This window comes from Rhamphochromis sp. 'chilingali', assembly GCF_963969265.1.
Source record: "Rhamphochromis sp. 'chilingali' genome assembly, chromosome: 1".
NCBI lineage: Eukaryota > Metazoa > Chordata > Actinopteri > Cichliformes > Cichlidae > Rhamphochromis > Rhamphochromis sp. 'chilingali'.
In genome coordinates, this window is record NC_137929.1 from 67076405 (window position 1) to 67097956 (window position 21552).

The 21552-nt window shown below is 42.3% G+C and overlaps 1 protein-coding gene across 1 annotated transcript in view; it reads left to right on the forward strand.

The window, feature by feature from the left end:
* Positions 1-19368, forward strand: part of LOC308383241 (protein NLRC3-like) — a gene marked incomplete at its 3' end in the record, with an annotated part of 36393 nt that extends 17025 nt beyond the window's left edge. The window contains exons 8-11 of the mRNA XM_080861100.1: positions 3301-3474; positions 15234-15407; positions 18638-18684; positions 18833-19368. Of these exons, the coding sequence (XP_080717226.1) occupies positions 3301-3474; positions 15234-15407; positions 18638-18684; positions 18833-19368 (931 nt within the window). The remainder of the gene's footprint in view (positions 1-3300; positions 3475-15233; positions 15408-18637; positions 18685-18832) is intronic.
* Positions 19369-21552: the final 2184 nt, after the last annotated feature.

A 21552-nucleotide genomic window follows, 5' to 3' on the forward strand; every position in this document is an offset into this window, starting at 1 on the left:
GTTTGTCCTGGTTTTATGTGACCTGTACCGTCGGCCTGATGGTAATAGTTCAAACAGTTGATTGCTGGGGTGAGAGTGGTCCTTGATGATATTGCCAGCTCTGCTGAGGTACCGAGAGTTTGCAGTGACCTCCAGGCTGGGCAGAGAGCAGCCAGTGATCTTCTGGGCTGTGTTGATGACCCTCTGCAGTACTTTCCTGTCCGCAGCTGAGCACCCTGCATACCATGTTTTTATGCCGTACGTTAGGATGCTCTCTATGGTGGCTCTGTAAAATGTCACCAGCAGCCTCTCCTCCAGGTTGTTCCTCCTGAGCACTCTCAGAAAGTGGAGACGCTGCTGGGCCTTTTTAACCATCGCCGTAGTATTTGCAGTCCAGGAGAGGTCATCAGAGATGTGCACGCCCAGAAACCTCATGGAGTGTACCCTCTCCACACAGTTCCCGTGAATGTAAAGTGGGGCCGGGTCTGCTCTGCCCTTCCTGAAGTCGAAGATAAGTTCTTTAGTTTTCGTGGTGTTCATTTGGAGGTTGTTAACTGAACACCACTCAGTCAGTCTGTTGACCTCATCTCTGTAGTCTGACTCATCCCCCCTTGAGATGAGTCCAACCACTGTGGTGTCATCCGCGAACTTTATGATGGTGTTTGAGAGATGGGTAGGGGAGCAGTCGGATGTGTAGAGCGTAAACAGGAGGGGACTCAAAACACATCCTTGTGGAGACCCGGTGCTGAGTGTGATGGTGCTGGACCAGTGGGGGCCGAGTCTGACAGACTGTGGTCTATTTGTCAGGAAGTCCTTGATCCAGAGGCAGATGGGGGTGGAGAGTCCCAGGTGAGACAGTTTCTGGACCAGGATCTCCGGGATGATATGATTGAATGCTGAGCTGAAGTCCAGAAAGAGCATTCTCACATAGCTTCCTTGGTGCTCCAGGTGACTCAGCGCAGTGTGGAGCGCTATGGTGATAGCGTCCTTGGTGGAACGATTTGTCCTGTAGGCAAATTGGTGGGGGTCCAGAGTGGGAGGCAGACCGGCCCTGATGTGCTGACAGACCAGTCTCTCAAAGCACTTCATCACTACAGGCGTAAATGCAACAGGCCTGTAGTCATTTGGGCTGACCACAGCTGTCTTCTTGGCGATGGGGATGATGGTGGAGGTTTTGAGGCAGGGCGGGACGGTGTTTGATGACAAGGAAAGGTTGAAGATTTTAGTGAAGACTCCGGTCAGTTCGTCAGCACATGCTCTGAGAACCTTTCCATGTATTCCATCAGGACCTGCCGCCTTCCTGGGATTCACTGACCTTAGAACACACCTCACTTGATGCTCCCTGAGTGCTAGTGTGCCAGTGCTGGGGGCGGGTGGAAGTGGTGTGGCAGCTGAGGGCCTGGTCATCTCAAAGCGGGCGAAGAAACGGTTTAGATCCTCAGCCAGTGAGGCATCAGTCCTAGATGTTGCTTGATTATTGCTTCTGTAGTTGGTAATGTGATTGATCCCCTGCCACATTTTTCTGGGGTCGTTGTCAGCAAAGTGATCTTCAATCCTCCTCCTATAGGCAGCCTTAGCTTTCCTGATGCCTCTACTCAGGTCTGCTAAGTCTGTCCCCTGACTTGAAGGCAGTGTTGCGGCTTTTTAGGAGGGATTGCACTTCGCTATTCATCCAGGGTTTTTGATTTGTAAACACCCTGACCCTTTTGTTGACGGTGACATTGTCAACACAGTTCCTGATGTACGAGAGTACAGTGTCCGTGTACTCCTGGAGGTTGTGGCTGGAGAATAAATCCCATACAGTTGTTGAGAAGCAGTCCTGCAGTTGAGAAAGGGCTCCTTCAGGCCAGGTTTTTATTGTCTTTGTCTGGGGCTTTGTTTTTCTCAGCAGGGGGGTGTAGGTGGGGGTGAGGGACATGCAGAGGTGGTCAGATCCAGCCAGGGTGTCGCTCTGAAAGCATGCCTGATGTTTGAATAGACATGGTCCAAAGTGTGTTCTCCTCTCGTAGCAAAGTCCACAAACTGGACAAATTTAGGAAGCACAGTCTTTAGGCACGCTTTGTTAAAGTCGCCGGCGACAATAAAAACCCCATCGGGGTGGGCAAGCTGTTGTTTGTTTATGGTGTTGAGCAAGAGGCTGAGAGCCGTGCTAATGTTAGCATCCGGCGGTATATAAACAGCTATCACAATAACTACTGTAAACTCCCTCGGGATGTAAAAAGGTCTGCACGAGACTGCCAGAACCTCCAAATCAGGAGAACAGTGTGTGTGAATGATCCTGCTGTTACAACACCACTCGTTATGCACGTAAACACATAGACCCCCTCCTCTGCTTTTACCTGAGTTGCTGTTTCTGTCATGCCAGTGTAGCTTGCGGCCTGCTAACTCGACTGCAGCGTCGGGAATCAGCGGGTGAAGCCACGTCTCCGTAATAAGAATAATGCTGCAGTTACGTACAAAGCTTGTGTTGGCTATCTGTAGCTCCAATTTGTCTAGTTTGTGGGTGATGGATCTGGCGTTCGATAGGAAAAGGCTCGGAAGTGCTGGCCGGTGTGGATGTTTGCGTAGCCTAGCGTCTGAGCCCGACCGGCATCCCCTCTTCTGCTTTCTTTCCCTCCGTCGCCTTCTACGCTTGCTGGGCGGGCAGACCATCCACGGTGACCCTGGCGGTCTCGCTATCTCCACCAGGATGTTCTGTGTTCACTGATAGTCGCCATAAACAAACAAACTATATTTAAAACCTAGGTCAATTAGGTTCTGGCGACTGTAAGAGATGGCGGCGTTGCAAACATTCAAAAATATCCACATTAAAAGTAAAAACGAGCACCAAACTGGAGAGCTAAGAGCCGCTGCACCCGTGCGCGCCGCCATCTTAATGATCTTAATAATCTTAATTTAAAATATAAGATTAGTTATTGCACCCTGATTACACTTTAACGACAGTCTTTGTTCATGTTTTCATTTTCAGACTCAACGTCTGTGAACTTTTAGAGGAAAACTGTGAAGCTGTGTCCTCAATGCTCAGCTCTCAGTCCTCTACTCTGACAGAGCTGGACCTGAGTATCAAAAATGTGCAGGATTCAGGAGTGAAGCTTCTGTCTGCTGGACTACAAAGTTTAAATTGTAAACTAAATACTCTGAGGTCAGATCAATTGACATTTTTTTTAAATGAATCAATGAAACATTTTATTCAAGTTCATCCATATGATGTTGTATCTTAGTATGTTAAGGTTTCCTTCAAAAATAAAAAGATGGCATGTAATATAATAATAGAATAACAAACTTTACATAAGTATTATAGATTTATCTTTTATTTTTCAGACTGAGTGGCTGTAACCTCTCAGAGAGAAGTTGTGAAGCTCTGTCCTCAGTCCTTAGCTCCCAGTCCTCTAGTCTGAGAGTGCTGGACCTGAGTAACTGTGACCTACAGGATTCAGGAGTGACGCTTCTGTCTGCTGGACTAAAGAGATCACAGTGTGCAGTGGAAACTCTCAGGTCAGGATTCAAACATTAACACATATGATGATTTAAAATGTGAATTATATTATTGATTGACTTATCAATAGAGCTTTTAGCTGAACTTATATTTACATTTGAGTGGATTATTAGACTCTGAATTACTGTGTAAAATATGTCATATGTTTGTTTATTTTTTTAAAAATCATGTACTGGCCAATTTACATAAATTTGGCTAATCTTCCACAATATATACATTTGATTTCATTTGGCATAAAATGTCCAAATTACATATTTTGCTGGATATTGGGTATTAATGAAATTATTATGTCTTTAATGACCCCACATTTCCATATTTAGGAGGTTACTGGTGGTATTGTTTCAGTGTTTGAGTTTTCCTTGCAAAGAAACATCTACCCCTGAGCTACAGCCACCCTTTATTTACTGGATGATTGATGCTCAGTCATCCAGGTAAGTAAATCTCCAAAAGTTGATTCTGTTCATCTGGACGTAGCGTTTTCAGTGGGAGAAACGTTTCATCACTCATCCAAGTGACTTCTTCAATCTCAGCTGACTGCAGGTTTCCAACGCTATGAACAGTACATTTGCATAATGACAGAAACCAGCCCACCGAAGGAACAATGGGCTGGGAGGTCAGTTCTTTAATCAAAATTATACAAATTCTCATGACCATTGATCTACAACCACTCATCAAAACCCACTGATCAAAGCCCACTGATCAATGGCCATGAGAACCATTCACAGAGAGTTGGGGAATGGCTGCAATCACAGCATTTCAATCATTATTTTAAAGGCTGTAGATTGGAGCCATTGCTCTAACAGTGTATAAATATAATAGGGCTTGGTGCTGATGCTAACCGTGCTAGCTGCTTAAGCCTTTATTTACACATTATAAGCACATTTAGCTTATTTTAAACAGTATATAAAACAGCTAGTACTGCTGGGACTTTATATTTTCACAAGCTAACATGAGCCAGTCAATGAGATGTCTAGCCATGACAGTTGTATGTTGCTGTGGGAAGAGTCGGGCTACATACAGTGATGCTAGTGTTAGCCATGTTAGCTTCTGTGTTTTTGTATTTTCAACTTCTTGTTTATTGTTAGCTCCTCTGTTTAGTTGCTTTAGGGATTCTTAGTTTACTTTTCCCGCTTTATTTTGGTAGTTATTGTGCTTGGTGTCATAAGTTTAGTTTGACTTCCTCCCCTGACATTGTCTACATTAGTTTCAGCTGTCGAAGTTTTTATTGAGTGTTTCCTATGTCTTCCATTTGAACAATAGCGGTGCACTCTATGCTGCTGCTGTGTGCTAAGTTCTTCTGTCAAGGAAAATGGTGCCTGTGTTTGGCTTTGCCGCTGCTGCAGCTCGCTGGAAGCAACAATGTAGTTTTCCTTGTTGTCAATCATTTTTTGTTATGTCATTTTTGCTCTTTTGTGTTCTGACTTAATTTCTGCTGCTTTAAATTATGATTGGGAGATACTGTTAACCCTTTTACGGCCGTTCAGAGCTGAACGCTCCGTTTTGCGTAACTATTTTTAAATGCCTGTAGATCTGCAACCACATAAGCTAGTGCAATAATTTTTTTCACTCCACATCAGCCACGCCGCTTTGCTTGCTAAAACACCGGTGTCGGCACATGAGGACGCTGTCATAGCCTGTCAGCGACGTTGATTAGCTGCGTATATACAAATCTGAATCGCATCATTGGCTGGACTATGAGATAAGGTGGCATCGTTCTAATTCCAAACTGGAGCAGCCAGTAACTTACTGACTAACACTGCCAAAACGTATTTATTGTAATTTCAATTCAGGTTAGATTTATTCTTCTGTGCGCAATGCAGATTTTCTGTACGCAGAGACCGTGTCGGCGGTGCGCGATTGTGCATGCACGCAGCTTAGAGGGAACATTGATTATGTCCACTTGAATGAAGTCTGTCCGACTGGCTGCTCTATCATCTGAACTCCGCGTCTTTTAGGATGTGGTGGAGGACTCGCTGTTGTTTACCAGGACAGATTCACATGCAGTCTGATGACCTCGGACTCCTTTTCTTCATTTGAGTCACAGATGATGGTCAGTTCCCTAAAAACCATTTATTGTATTTTATTCTACCTGATGGGGTCTTTCTAACTGAATTTAACGACCTTCTGACATCCATCATTACATTGGAGAAGGTTGGGAGATTTAAGCCTTCATATTGATGAAGCATCCTGTAACACTACTGCTGAGCTCATCACTATCACTGAGTCTTTTAACTTTAGGCAGCATGTTTCTGGCTCCACACATACAAAGGGTCACACATTGGATCTCGTTTTCTCCCTGGGTTTAAATATACACAATGTATGTGTGGAGGATGTCCATGTGAGTGACCATAGCTGCATATTTTTTAATTTGTTATTTTACTTGGATCCTTCATCTGCTAAACTGATGATCAAAAGGCGGATTATAAACTAAGATGCTGCTGGAAGGTTCTCTGCCATGTTTGACCCTCACATGGCTTGTAGTGACCTCGACTTACGTATTTTGTCTTTTAATGGTCAATGTAAATTGTTAGAAAACTGATAACATGTTGTTTACATGGCTAAAATGTTATGGCTCATTCATTGATAGTATTTTCGCCGTAGAAATTGTTGTGTCCTACATTATTGAACCCACCGTGTCTATGCTGATGCTCCTTGAATGCACCACATAGGTACTCGAGGCCATGTGGTGGCCAGTGTTGCCAACTTAGCGACTTTTTTTCTAAAAAAAAAGTCGCGAAAAGACGTGAAAGTGCGTATCGCTTTTACTCTCAACAAGCAGCGGGTGCTGTAAAGCAGTCAGTTCTTCTTTTACTCTTTTACTGTTATGCTGTTTTGTGGATCACAAGGTTTAAAACTACTTATAAACACACACAAAAAGTAACTCCACCAGAGTGCCTATTTCGGGTCACTTTTGCCGGTTTAAGCCGGGTAAAGGAGCAGGGTTGGAATTGTGACATTAAAAAAAACAATAATTGCTAAAAGAAATTTAATTTGTAATTCTAAATAAACTCTAAATGCATTTAGGACGTTTTTTACTCACTTTATGTCTCTTCAACGATGTTATTTCTCTCTCCAACAACATAGGTTACAATTAGATTAGCATGACCAATTATGCAACTTAGGCGATGACGTCATTTAGCGACTTCTAGCGACTTTTAGGACAGCCAATAGCAATTTTCCTTACTGAGCAGTTGGCAACACTCTCAGTATTTTTTCTCCTCTCACCGCCAACCTGTGTTTCCTTTGTTTATTGCCGTGTGTGAATGCCAGAAGGTGTGTTCTGATTGTATGATGTTGTGTAGGTCAAATGTTATTGATTATGTTTGTTCACTTGTGAGGATGCTAATGCTATCTTATGCTAATGCGCTACTAAGCTAATTGATGCTAGTTGTAACCTTGTGTGCAGTGATTGTTGAGGTGTTGGTACCTGTAAGTGTTGAGTACAGTTTTCATAAAGTGAACCATCAGTATAGCATGCGTCAAACCTTCAATGCACCCAAACATAGATCCACGATTACACAAGTATCATCACAACAGACCGAATAAATTACCTGAACTTGGAAGTCTGCCTCCGTGTTCTTTAACTGGAACACACCCACCGTACCTGGCCACTCTAAATCAGCTAAACTCCTGGAGACAACACTTTCTCCATTTTATTTAGATACAGTGGCACCTCTGAAGCAAAGTGTTGTCCATTCTTCAAATTTCTATCCCTGGATAAATGAAAATACTCAAATTTCAATTGAAAGCTGCCATCAAATGTTCTAGTGAGTTAGCTCCCAGCTAACTAGCACACCAGCTAACTAGCAGACCGGCCAACTAGCAAACCGGCTAACTAGCACACCAGCTAACTAGCATACCACTAACTAGCAGCCCAGCTAACTAGCACAGCAGTTAACTAGCTGTTACATCCCCCAGGTGGATGTTTCTTTTTCCTACTAACTCTTTGTTTTGTCTAGGCTCCACCACCTCTGTTCTGATTGGATACTGCTCAGATTCCAGCTAATTGTTAATCAGCAGAGCACTACTTAAGACCTGTGGAGCTATGTTTCTGGGCCCTTTGGCCATTTTCATTGTCATACCTGTGCAGCCTTGCATGCCTTTGACTTGTATGTGCATTTTTGTGTTTTCATGTTCAGACTGCCTGTAGGGGAGAGCTGCCTTATGTTTTGACACCCTGTTTTCTCCTGTTTATGTGCTGTTAGGTAGGTTATGGCTATATGTTGTATATTTTGTTTACTTTGGAGTTAGGTAAGTTTCTTTTATTTTCATATCAGGGATGTTTTGTTTATTACCGTATTTTCACGACCATAAGACGCACTGGGCTAAAAGGCGCAGTCTCAGTTATGTGTGCCATTACTGTATTTAACACACACATAAGGCGCACTGGATCATAGGGCGCATACAAGTACCGTATGCGTATTTAAAAATAAAGCGGGAGCAAACCTGAGTTCGGTACCTTACTCACATTTTTATTACCAGTAATCGTCATCATCAACAACACACAAGCATACAAGTGTGCGTATTTAAAAATAAAGCAGGAGCAAAACAAAGTTTGGTACTCACATTTTTATCATCAATCAAACCCATCGAAGTCCTCATCCTCTGTGTCTGAATTGAACAGCTGCGCTAAATCTCCATCAAACATTCCAGGTTCACTTTCTTCACTGTCAGAGTCACTTTCCGTGCCGCTTTTGCGAAAGCTCGAACAACAGTGCCAGCAGACATGTTAGCCCAAGCATCTACAATCCATTGGCAAATTGTGGCGTAACTCGCCGGGCGCTGCCTTCCACTCTTGGTGAAACTGTGGTCTCCATCGGTCATCCATCGCTGGATGTGTTTGTCGCTGATGTGTTTGCTGCAGTAGGAGCGGAAGATGGCCAGCTTTTCCTTATAATCCGCTGGAAGTTGCTGCGCTACCGTAGTCCTGGTCCGGATGGAAAAATGGCACCGTTTCATAAAAAGTGAAAGTGAAACTGCTTTTAGCCGAATGGTGACCGTCGAAACGCTTCTCCCTTTAGCGTTCTCATTGTGTTCTCTACTACGTCCTCATTACAACACACAGGGCGCACTGCGCTATAGGGCGCGCCGTACTTTTTGAAGAAAATCTAAGACTTTTAAGTGCGCCTTATGGTTGTGAAAATACGGTATGTTGGCCTTGGCTCTCCCTGAAGTTAACCCTCAGTCTGAACCAGAATTTCAACTCTGGCATGAAATAAACCTTTTAAAATTACCATCTTGGCTCCTCCTTCACTATTTACCTTTATGTTCGTCCCTTCAAACCCCCTAGACTAGCCAGGGATTGTAACATTAGCACACCAGCTGACTAGCAAACTGGCTAACTAGCACACCAGCTGACTAGCGAACTTGCTAACTAGCATACTGGCTAACTAGCACACTGGCTAATGAGCAGACCAGCTAACTAGCAAACTGGATAACTAGCAAACCAGCTAACTGCAGCCACAAGCTGAAGGACGATTAAATGTAGTGGAGATATCAGGGATGACACTGGTGTGTCTGATTCACTCTTTAGCATTCCGGTCACTCCGGTGTGTCAGCCAGAACACCACTGAAGACCAAATTATCCCAGCATGTGGAATAAGGAGCTTAAGGTTTGGTTTGAGGCACTTTATTCTTTCACTGACTGTGATCACATGTGTGGTTTCTTACAAAAAGGAAGTACACAATACAAATACATGACAAATAAGAAGAATAGATAAGTTACATATCCAGTTATATGCATACGTCAGTATAGCTAACATAACCATATATAAGGACAAAGGTCACAGTGCTATAATGCAGTAATGTTAAACACAAAGGTGTATATCTACATAAATCTATCCTATCAGTGATTAGAGTACTGTAGTATACTTCTACTACTTACACTATACAAACTAAACAACATTAGTGTGACTTGAAGTTACCGTCAGTACAGACGAACTGATGGTAGTTGGACAAAATAAAGGCTTTGCAATTATTGTGATGGGCTTCCGGTTAAACTAAGATCAGCTCATTACCTCATAACAAATTGCTTGCTATAGAACACAGCTCCCACTCTTCATTAATATCGTGTACTGTAACTCCCAGGTAACCATGGTTACCCAGCCACGGCCAGTAGTCTCCAGAGAGACCAACAGCTGCTCACAGGCGGAGGATAGTCCTCCCCCCGCTGCAGATGCTCACACCTGTGCATCCAAACTGCAAAAAAATCGCGCATGAGCAAAGCCGCTATTCCCGCACTGACTGTAACGCAGTCAGTTCTTCTTTTACTGTTATGCTGTTTTGCAGATCACAAGGTTTAAAACTACTTATAAACACACACACACACAAAGTAACTCCACCAGAGTGCCTATTTCGTGTCACTTTTGCCGGTCCAAGCCTGGATAAAGGGTTGCAATTGTGACATTAAAAAACAATAATTGCTAAAACAAATTTAATTTGTAGTTCTAAATAAATTCTAAATGCATTGAGGACGTATTTTACTCACTTTGTCTCTTCCACGATGTTATTTCTCTCTCCAACAACCTAGGTTACAATTACATTAGCATGACCAATTATACAAATTAGGTGATGATGTCATTTAGCGACTTCTAGGGACTTTTAGGACAACCAATAGCGATTTTCCTTGCTGAGGAGTTGGCAACACTGGCTCTACTATGGCTTGTTAAGATACTGGATGTTGTGTTTTTCTCCACAATTTTAATTATAAGCTAGATACATTGCTGCTAACAGCAACGGGGATGAGTCAGTGAGTCAGTTGGGCTTGTGAATCATGATTCATGAGTCAGCAAAGTGATTCTCGAGTATTGAACGATTCGTTCATGATTCGCGCATCACTAGTAAAGTATCACTTCCTGCTCAAACACAGTGGTGATTTTGAGTAGCTTATCTGCTTAGCAATTTAACTAAAAACGGTTAGATACATTCTTTTTTCATAGTATAATCTGCACGTGCTTCATCCGAAGCACACTTTTTGTGTACTCACTACGTAATTTATAACCAAAGTATTCACTCACTGTGTCTATACTGTTGCACTAGCTTAGCTTAGCTTGTAGCCGACTCACCAGCATCATGGCTACTTCACCTGTCCCTCCTGCACTTTCCTGCTCATTGTGTCAGATGTTTAGTTACTTTTCGGCCACCTTTAGCAGTAATGATACTTGTAACAAATGTAGCATATGTGCAGCTCTGGAGGCCAGGATTACTGAATTGGAGACTCTGCTTCATTTACCCGTAGCTAGCCAGGCCCCTGTAGATGGTGCAGCCGAAGACAGCGTAGGCCCCGCTAGCTGATCCTCGGCAGACCCCAAGCAGCTGGGGAAAGAGGGCGGCTGGGTGACGGTGAGGAGGAAGCATAGTCTTAAACAGAAGCCCCAGGTACACCACCAACCTGTTCATGTGTCTAACTGTCTTTCCCCACTCGGCGACACACCCGCCGGGGGTCAAACTCTGGTAATTGGTGATTCTGTTCTCAGAGATGTGAAGCTAGAGAATCCGGCAACCATAGTCAATTGTCTTCCAGGGGCCAGAGCAGGCGACATTGAACGAAATTTATAACTGCTGGCTAAGGGTAAACGTAAATACAGTAAGATCATAATTCACGTCTGCAGTAATGACACCCGGTTACGCCAATCGGAGGTCACTAAAATCAATATTGAATCGTGTGCAACTTTGCCAAAACAATGTCAGACTCTGTAGTTTTCTTTGGTCCCCTCTCCAATCAGACCAGGAGTGACATGTTTAGCCGCATGTTCTCCTTAAATTGCTGGCTGTCTGAGTGGTGTCCCAGAAACAATGTGGGCTTCATAGATAAATGGCAAACCTTCTGGAGGAAACCTGGTCTTGTTAGGAGAGACAGCATCCATCCCACTTTGGATGGAGCAGCTCTTATTTTTAGAAATATGGACAAATTTATTAAACCCCCCAAAATATGACTATCCAGAGTTGGGACCAGGAAGCAGAGTTGCAGTTTTACACACCTCTCTGCAGCTTCTCTCCTCCTGCTACAACCCCCCCCCCCCCCCCCCCCCTCCCACAAATAAAAAGAAGAAACTCTTCTCCATAGAGACTGTGTCAGCTCCCAAACAGACAAGAAACAAACTAAAAACCAGCAATAAACAACGTAAACATAAAAAATCACAAAGAGTGAACAACACGGTATCCACATCTGAACCAAAGAGTAAAACAGTGAAATGTGGATTATTAAATATTAGGTCTCTCTCCTCCAAGTCTCTGTTAGTACATGACTTAATAATTGATCAGCAAATCGATTTACTCTGCCTTACAGAAACCTAGTTGCAGCAGGATGATTATGTTAGTTTAAATGAATCAACACCCCCGAGTCATTCTAACTACCAGAAATCTCGAACCACAGGTCGAGGGGGCGGTGTGGCAGCAATTTTTCACACCAGCCTATTAATAAACCAAAGACCAAGACAGACTTTTAATTCATTTGAAAGCCTGATGCCTAACCTTGTCCACCCCAGCTGTAAAACTCAGTCTTACTTGTTATCATCTATCGTCCACCTGGGCCTTACATTGAGTTTCTGTCTGATTTCTCAGACTTTATATCTAATTTAGTTCTCAGCTCAGATAAAATAATTATTGTAGGTGATTTTAACATCCACGTAGATGCTAAAACTGACAGCCTCAACATGGCATTTAATCTGTTATTAGACTCAATTGGCTTCTCTCAAAATGTAAAAGAACCCATCCACCACTTTAATCACACTCTAGATCTTGTTTTAACATATGGCATAGAAACTGAACATTTAACAGTGTTTCCTGAAAACCCTCTCCTGTCTGATCATTTCCTGATAACATTTACATTTACAATAATTGATTACACAGCAGTGGAGAGTAGACTTTATCACAGTAGATGTCTTTCTGAAAGTGCTGTAACTAAGTTTAAGAATATAATCCACCCACTGTTATCATCCTCAATGCCCTGTACCAACACAGAGCAACACATACAGCTACTTTTAGTACCATTGATGTTAAGTTGGACTCTTTTTCTCCAATTGATCTTTCTAAGTTAACTTCAATAATTACGTCCTCCAAACCATCAACGTGTCTTTTAGATCCCATTCCTACAAAACTGCTCAAAGAAGTCCTGCCATTAATTAATTCTTCGATCTTAAATATGATCAACCTATCTCTAATAATTGGCTATGTACCACAGGCCTTCAAGCTGGCTGTAGTTAAACCTTTACTCAAAAAGCCATCTCTAGACCCAGCAGTCTTAGCTAATTATAGGCCAATCTCCAACCTTCCTTTCAAATCAAAAATCCTTGAAAGAGTAGTTGTCAAACAGCTAACAGATCATCTGCAGAGAAATGGTTTATTTGAAGAGTTTCAGTCAGGTTTCAGAGGTCATCACAGCACAGAAAAAGCTTTAGTGAAGGTTACAAATGATCTTCTTATGGCCTGTGACAGTGGACTCATCTCTGTGCTTGTCCTTCTAGACCTCAGAGCAGCGTCCGATACTGTCGACCATAATATCCTTTTTAGAGCAATTAGAACATGCTGTAGGTATTTCAGGTACTGCGCTGCAGTGGTTTATATCATATCTATCTAATAGACTCCAATTTGTGCATGTAAATGGAGAGTCCTCTCCACCCACTAAGGTTAATTATGGTGTTCCGCAAGGTTCAGTGCTAGGACGAATTCTATTTACATTATACATGCTTCCCTTAAGCAGTATCATTAGAAGACATAGTATACATTTCATTTTATTATTTTAATTTGGTTTTTGTTTTGATCTGAGTTGTTCAGCACTTTGGTCTGCCTGGTGTGTTCTTAAAGTGCTATACAAATAAACGATGATGATGATGATGATGATGATGATGATACATTTTCACTGCTATGCTGATGACACCCAACCCTATCTTTCCATGAAGCCAGATAACACACACCAATTAGTTAAACTACAGGAATGTCTTAAAGACATAAAGACCTGAATGGCCGCTAACTTTCTGCTTCTTAATTCAGATAAAACTGAGGTTATTGTACTCAGCCCTGAAAATCTTAGAAATAAGGTATCTAAGCAGATTCTTACTCTGGATGGCATTACCTTGGCCTCCAGTAACACTGTGAGGAACCTTGGAGTCATTTTTGACCGGGATATGTCCTTCAACGCTCATATTAAACAAATATGTAAGACTGCTTTCTTCCATTTGTGCAACATCACTAAAATTGGAAATATCCTTTCTCAGAGTGACGCTGAAAAACTAGTTCACGCATTTATTACTTCCAGGCTGGACTACTGTAATTCATTATTATCAGGATGTCCTAAAAACTCGCTGAAAAGCCTTCAGCTAATCCAAAATGCTGCAGCAAGATTCCTGACAGGGACTAGAAAGAGAGAGCAGATTTCTCCTGTTTTGGCTTCACTTCATTGGCTTCCTGTTAAATCCAGAATTGAATTCAAAATCCTGCTCCTCACATACAAGGTCTTAAATAATCAGGCCCCATCTTATCTTAATGACCTTGTAGTACCATATCACCCTATTAGAGCACTTCGCTCTCGCTCTGCAGGCTTACTTGTTGTTCCTAGAGTATTTAAAACTAGAATGGGAGGGAGAGCCTTCAGTTTTCCAGCCCCTCTTCTGTGGAACCACCTTCCAGTTTGAGTTTTTCCTTTCCAGTCACCTTTCTCACTCACTATGTGTTAAAAGACCTCTCAGCATTGAATCATACTTGTTATTAATCTCTGTCTCTCTTCCACAGCATGTCTTTCATCCTGTTTTCCTTCTCTCACCCCAACCAGTCGCAGCAGATGGCCCCGCCCCTCCCTGAGCCTGGTTCTGCTGGAGGTTTCTTCCTGTTAAAAGGGAGTTTTTCCTTCCCACTGTCAACAAAGTGCTTGCCCATAGGGGGTCATATGATTGTTGGGTTTTTCTCTGTATCTATTACTGTACAATCTACTGTACAATATAAAGCGCCTTGAGGCGACTGCTGTTGTGATTTGGTGCTATATAAATAAAATTGAATTGAATTGATAATTGTTGGTGTTAATCAATTAATGAGTTAATATGATAATAGCAGGTTAACTTGCCCTAATAATTTGTCTTTGGTGACAAACTGATGTGATCTCCATGTTTCCTTTGTTGGACTGTGGGCGAGTGTCAGAACTGAATGTACTGAGTAACATTTAGTGTTTAAATATGTGTCAGTTCCAGTTTTGGAGCTCTAAAGTGCAGCTATCATGTTAGGAATAGACAGGAACACTGAGCACACTGAGGTCAAATCTTTATTTTACCACTCGCTGCATTCTTGATGTTCATGAATTCAGCAGGTTCATGATTGTCTGCAGCATGGATCTCATATTTCCATCTAAAGTGTTGAATTTGACTGTTTGATGGTCTTTATGATCTCTAGCACCAGTTCATCTGTAGGGCGTGCTCAGTCCATCCATTTAGTGAAAGGATGTTTAAAGGTCTCCTTGTTCTGTGAGCATGCACAGATCCTGAAGCAGAAAGCCTGGGTTAACAGAGAAATGATCATCACTGTGATGATACTCATCATCTCTGACTTACCAAGTGCTGCTCACAGTGGATTGTCTGATGGTTGGGGCTTTCTCTCTAATATTGGAGGCTGTTACATTACACTGTTAAACAGCTTGAGATGACTGTTGTTGTCTGTTGGGAATTGTCACTCATAAATAAAGTTACATTGAATGGATGTAAATGGATAGATGTTATTGTGACAAAGAGAAAATGATTGTTGACAGATGGATTGTTGTTTTGTGTGTCTGCAGTCTGTCAGGCTGTCTGATCACAGAGGAAGGTTGTACTTCTCTGGCCTCAGCTCTGAGCTCCAACCCCTCCCATCTGAGAGAGCTGGACCTGAGCTACAATCATCTAGGTGGGTCAGGAATAAAGCTGCTGTTGGCTGGACTGAAGGATCCAGGCTGGACACTGGACACTCTCAGGTATGGAGAGAATGTATGATAGAGGAAGAAGAGCTGGAAACATTTCCTGTGTCCTTCACTCACTTCCTGTTTGTTTCCTGCAGATAACACATGAACAATCACACATGCAGGAATATTTTCAGGGACGGACACACTAGTCTGACTGGGATAGTACATGGATATTTATGTAGGGGGTCTCCAAGCAGTCTGTTTGCAGGAACATTAATGATAATTGATAAGTCATGTTGAGAGTTTCATTAAAAATAGACCTACAGTTAGGTCCATAAATATTTGGACAGAAACAACATTTTGTAACTTTAGATACACTCTGCATCTGTGACCTAGATAGACTAGGTCACAGCGTATCTGTAACCGGAAGGTCGCCAGTTCGATCCCCGGGCTTTCTGTCCTGGTCGTTGTGTCCTTGGGCAAGGCACTTTACCCTACCGCCTACTAGTGTTGGCCAGAGTGGCCGATGGCGCGATATGGCAGCCTTGCTTCTGTCAGTCTGCCTCAGGGCAACTGTGGCTACAACTGTAGCTTGCCTCCACCAGTGTGTGAATGCGAGAGTGAATGAATAGTGGCATTGTAAAGCGCTTTGGGTGCCTTGAAAAGAACTATATAAATCCAATCCATTATTATAAACACAGACCCAGTCAGTGACACTGACAGAAGGATTAAACAAGGCTGTGAATCATTTCAGTGTGTGTGTGAGACAAAGAGGCAGACAGGAGCAGCTAACATTTGGAAATGGAAGCTTAAATACTGACGAACTCTATATTCACAGCTGAATTCACAATAAATTTATTCTCAAGTGCACATTTTTCTGTTATTGTTCTCAAACAACAGAATGAGATTGAAATATTGATTTTAACAGGGCCCATAAACAGCATTAGCTTAGCAGCATTAGCTTATCAAAGTTTCCATCATGGTCACACAAATCCCTAGCAGAGCAAAGTGGCCTACTTAGCATTAGCTGCTCAAGTTGTAGAAAGGGAGGGAAAACAGTATTAGCATTAGCTGCTAATTGCAGCCTACTTAGCATAAACTCTTCACATCGTTATAACGCAAGGGAAAAGAGTCACTCATGGCAGCATTATTTAGCATTAACTTGGCCGATCGCGGGCGATCGTGGCTCAAGAGTTGGCAGTTCGTCTTGTAATCGGAAGGTTGCCGGTTCGAGCCCCAGCTCCGACAGTCTCGGTCGTTGTGTCCTTGGGCAAGACACTTCACCCGTTGCCTACTGGTGGTGGTCAGAGGGCCCGGCGGCGCCAGTGTCCAGCGGTGCCAGTGTCCCAGTGTCCGGCGGCGCCAGTGTCCCAGTGTCCGGTGGCGCCAGTGTCCGGCGGCGCCAGTGCCAGGTAGCCTCGCCTCTGTCAGTGCTCCCCAGGGCGGCTGTGGCTACAATGTAGCTTGCCATCACCAGTGTGTGAATGTGTGTGTGAATGGGTGGCTGACTGAATGTGTAAAGCGCTTTGAGGTCCTTAGGGACTAGTAAAGCGCTGTACAAATACAGGCCATTTACCATTTACCATTAACTTCTCACATCATTATAACACAAGAGAAAAGGGTATTAGCGTTAGCTACTAATGCTTAGTTACCTCAAATTACTTTAGCTGCTCACATTGTTATAAGGAAAGAGAAAATGGTATTAGCATTAGCTGCTAGTAATTATTCACCCCTAATTAGAATAAGCCGCTAATGGCAGCCTACTTAGCATTAACTCCTCACATCGTTGTAACCCAAGGGAAGAGAGTATTATGATTAGCTGCTATCATTGTTAAAAAGTCAGAGAAAACAGTGCTAGCATTATCCAATAATGCTAACTCACATCAAATTAGCATTAGGTATTAACAACAGCCTACTTAGCATTAGCCGCTCACATTGTTACAGTGTTTACATTACATATAGGCTAATGCTAATTCACGTTAAATTAGCATTAGTTAATAATGACAGCCTACTTAGTATTAGTTGTTCACATCGTTATAAGGGAAAGAAAAACGACATGAGCATTAGTTGCTAATACTTATATACCTAAAATTAGACATAACTGTTTATGGCGGCCTACTTAGCATTACGTGCTCACATTTTTATAATGCAAGGGAAAATGGTGTCGTGTTACGCCCAACTCACATTTAATTACAATTAGCTATTAACAACAGCCTACTTAGCATTAGCCGCTCACGTTGTTACAAAGTAAGGGAAAACAGTGTAAACATTAGCGCGTAATGTTAATTTACATCAAATTAGCATTAGCTGCTCACATTGTTATAAGGAAAGAGAAAACGGTATTAGCATTAGCTGGTATTATTCACCCCTAATTAGAATTAGCCGCTAATGGCAGCCTACTTAGCATTAAGTCCTCACATCGTTATAATGCAGGGGAAAAGAGTTAGCATTATTGGATAATGCTAATTCACATCAAATTAGCATTAGTTAATAACGGAAGACTTCGTATCATTAGCTGCTGTCATTCGTACAAAGCAAAGGAAAATGATATGAGCATTAGCTGCTAATGCTTATTCACCTAAAATTAGAATTACCCACTAATGGCGTCCTACTTAGCATTAACTCTTCACATCATTATAATGCAAGGGAAAAGAGTTAGCGATAACAGATGATGCTAATTCAAGTCAAATTAGCATTGGCTAGTAACGGCAGCCTACCTACTGGGCATTAACTCCTTACATCGTTATAATTATCAGATAATGCTAACTCACATCAAATTTGCATTAGTTAATAACGGAAACCTTTTTCCAGTAAAAATGTGACTTTTTTCTCCTCTGATATTTTGTCCAATGACTGGAGATATGGTCTTGACGAATGTGTCAGAACTAATCCAAAGATATAATCCTGTGCAGTCTGGAGAAATGGCCATCATTCAGTCTGTCCTGTTTCCATCAATCACGGTCTGGTTGACCTCAGTCATGAAGCATGATGGGGCCAGACAATAAGGTCTTTAGAGAGGCTCATCTGTGCTGTCTTTCCTCCATCCAGGACCTGTAAAGGTCCAGAATGAGGGACAAACACATCTCTACAGACCTTTCACATCATGGAGATAAACTGTTCACATTTCTTCCTTCAGGTGGACGATACAGAGTGTTGTTAACAAAAAAACAGACACCACAGACAATTCATTCCCCCGGGCTTTCACTTTAATGTACACTGTGAATGTTCATGTTTATGAGAGCCATGTAAATGTCCATGTGTGCATGCTGACTGTGCTGGTCTGACCCCCCTCCTCCTTTCAGGGTGGAGCCTGCTGGAGTCCGATGGTTGAGACCAGGTCTGAGGAAGTGTAAGTGTGTTTTTAATGTGATTCATGAAAACAAAGCAGCACACATTCAACCATCTTCATCATGTCAGGAGTCATCATCAAAGTGTCAATCAATGAACAGATGATGGATCAATAACTGCAGCTGGATTGTGTTTGTTCTCTCCATCAGATTCCTGTCAACTCACAATCGACACAAACACAGTGAACACAAAGCTCCAACTGTCTGACAACAACAGGAAGGTGACATGTGTGGAGGAGGTTCAGTCATATCCTGATCATCTAGACAGATTTGATTATTATCATCAGCTGCTGTGTAGAAATGGTCTGACTGGTCGCTGTTACTGGGAGGTCGAGTGGAGAGGAAGAGTTTATATATCAGTGAGTTACAGAAGAATCAGAAGGAAAGGAGACAGTGATGACTGTTTGTTTGGATGGAATGATCAGTCCTGGAGTCTGTGGTGCTATAGTGGTGCTCCTCGTTCTGTCCTTCACAATAACAGACAAACACCCATCTCCTCCTCCTCCTCCTCCTACTCTGTCTCTAACAGAGTAGCAGTGTATGTGGACTGTCCTGCTGGCACTCTGTCCTTCTACAGAGTCTCCTCTGACACTCTGATCCACCTCCACACCTTCAACACCACATTCACTCAAACTCTTTATCCTGGGTTTTGGTTCTATACTGGTTCCTCAGTGTCCTTGTGCTGAGTTTAGTGTAAAGAGTGTCCTCCTGTTAGAGAAACACTCTGACTGTTGAACAGATAGTTCAGTCTGTACATATCTGTCTCTTTCACTCAGAAAAACGTTTTCAGATTCATGGATTCAATCAGTTGATGTTTGAAACGGTTCTAAATGATTCCTTGTAAACTTCTTCCTCTTCAGTCCTTTAAAGATGGAAGCTCCCGTTATTCCAGGATCCATGTGTTGTTTTCTGTCTTTTTCCACTCAAAACGTCACAGTGAATCTCAATATGTTGTGTTTGTTGTGTAGTATGTTGTGTTTCTCTGAAGCTCAGTTCACAACCAGCTCCTCTGCATTTTCAACAAGTCTGAGCTCATTAAAATGAATCCAAATGTTTGATTTCTCTTTCTTAATCAGATGTTTCCAAACTCTCCACATCCTCTTACTGTTTCATTCATTGTTGGAAGCTCATCATATGAAAATGTTTCAGCCATAGAAGCTGAAAATATTGGCTCAATAGTTTTGAATGTAGTTCTAACCAGTGTGCTGGGCTTTTAAAAATACGTGGCTGCTGCCTGATCTTGGGCCCACAGAGGAAGACGACTCACTCACTCTTCTTCACTTCCTCCGTAAACATGTGGAAGGAGAGCAAAGTGCCAGACTCTTATTTCTGACAGGAACGGAAGAAACCACAGCAAACTGTTCCAGTTATTCATCTTCATCACAATCTGTTTATTTCTGATGGTGTCTTCAGTCTGAGGGTTTGAAGTTTCCATGTCTGTGTGATGTGTGGTGGGAAGGCTGCTGGTTAAACTGGGACTCACTGTTTAAAGCACTGAGTGCTCATAGAGAGATGCTCCATGCATCCCAGTACAGACTACAAACATGGTGGAAACTTAGCTTTGATATCCACTCACTCTGCACGTCTGTGAGCAACTGTGATGAAGATGTGCAGAGATCTGTGTCCAAACAGGAGAAAGACTATAAAGACTCTGGGCTTCTAACAGCCTCTGTTAACATATGTGAGGCTGTTTGTTGTTGTTGCCATGGAGCTTTTCACTGTTTGGGTCAGCAGGTCATGTGATCAGGTTTGTTCTGTGAAAGCTCGACGATGGTTCAGTGTCAGGGTTTGTTTGCATTCATCAATAAATATCAAAATAAATAAAAGACTCCATGTTTGTTCTTTCATCATGTGACCTCTGCTCATCCATCTCTGTGTAGATCAGGATACATTTAGTTCATAATACACGAGTCAGAAAAATCAGAGGTATTACCTGTAATAAATGTGAAAGTAAAGATTCCTTCAGTGATAACCAGGCAGGACTGAAACACATCCAAGCTCACAGCTGTCACCACGGTAACAGCACCGTCCATCCACAGGTGCGGGGAGGAGTAAAAAGAGGGACTTTCACCATTTTAAAAACACTGTGTTTTCATGTTAATTCAGGTAAAATGGGTAAAATATGTGTTCAGACTCTTATTGTGAAAGGGTACACTGCAAAGTCAGAGTGAATCCATAATGTTTATGTGAAGCGTAGTTTGGATCTTCTTCTGCTGCTGGTTCATGTTGTTTTGGGCTCTTGAATAAAACTCCTGCTCAAGCGATAACGTGGAACAATAACAATCCTTATGTAGCCCTCATTTACTCAATACCATTAAATAAATGGGCTTTGGGTTCTTTTTCTAGTGTACTCTCGTACGATGTTTTTAAATTAACTTCTCTTTTGTTTCTGGGATCAATGAAGCTTATTCCTTAACAGTAGCACTACACGCGAAAATAAACACTAGTGACTACAGTGCAGTAAATCATGTCATACACCATGTAAAGTAGAGCCTTGCAACCCTCCTTTAATTTACCAAACAATGAAAACAAGAAAATAATAAAATGGCAGATTTCAGTATTCAGGCAAACCAAGAAAACACACACAGCAATTTACCCACTGTACACAGAATCTCCACACACACAGTGTAAACCACCAGTGATAAAACAATTATAGTCCCAAACTAAACCTAAAGCCGGCAGAGATAAACCCTACGTTGCAGGCCTGTGTTGATCCAGTATAAATCCAAAACGATCTCCCAACCGGAAGTTCTTCACTCAACGAGCAAAAAATAAATAAATAAACTCAGTACCTTGTGAAACGTGCAATTCCCACCAGATTAATCCAGGTAACAAGTTGCCTTCAGCTCCTTCAGAAACACTCCGCTCTG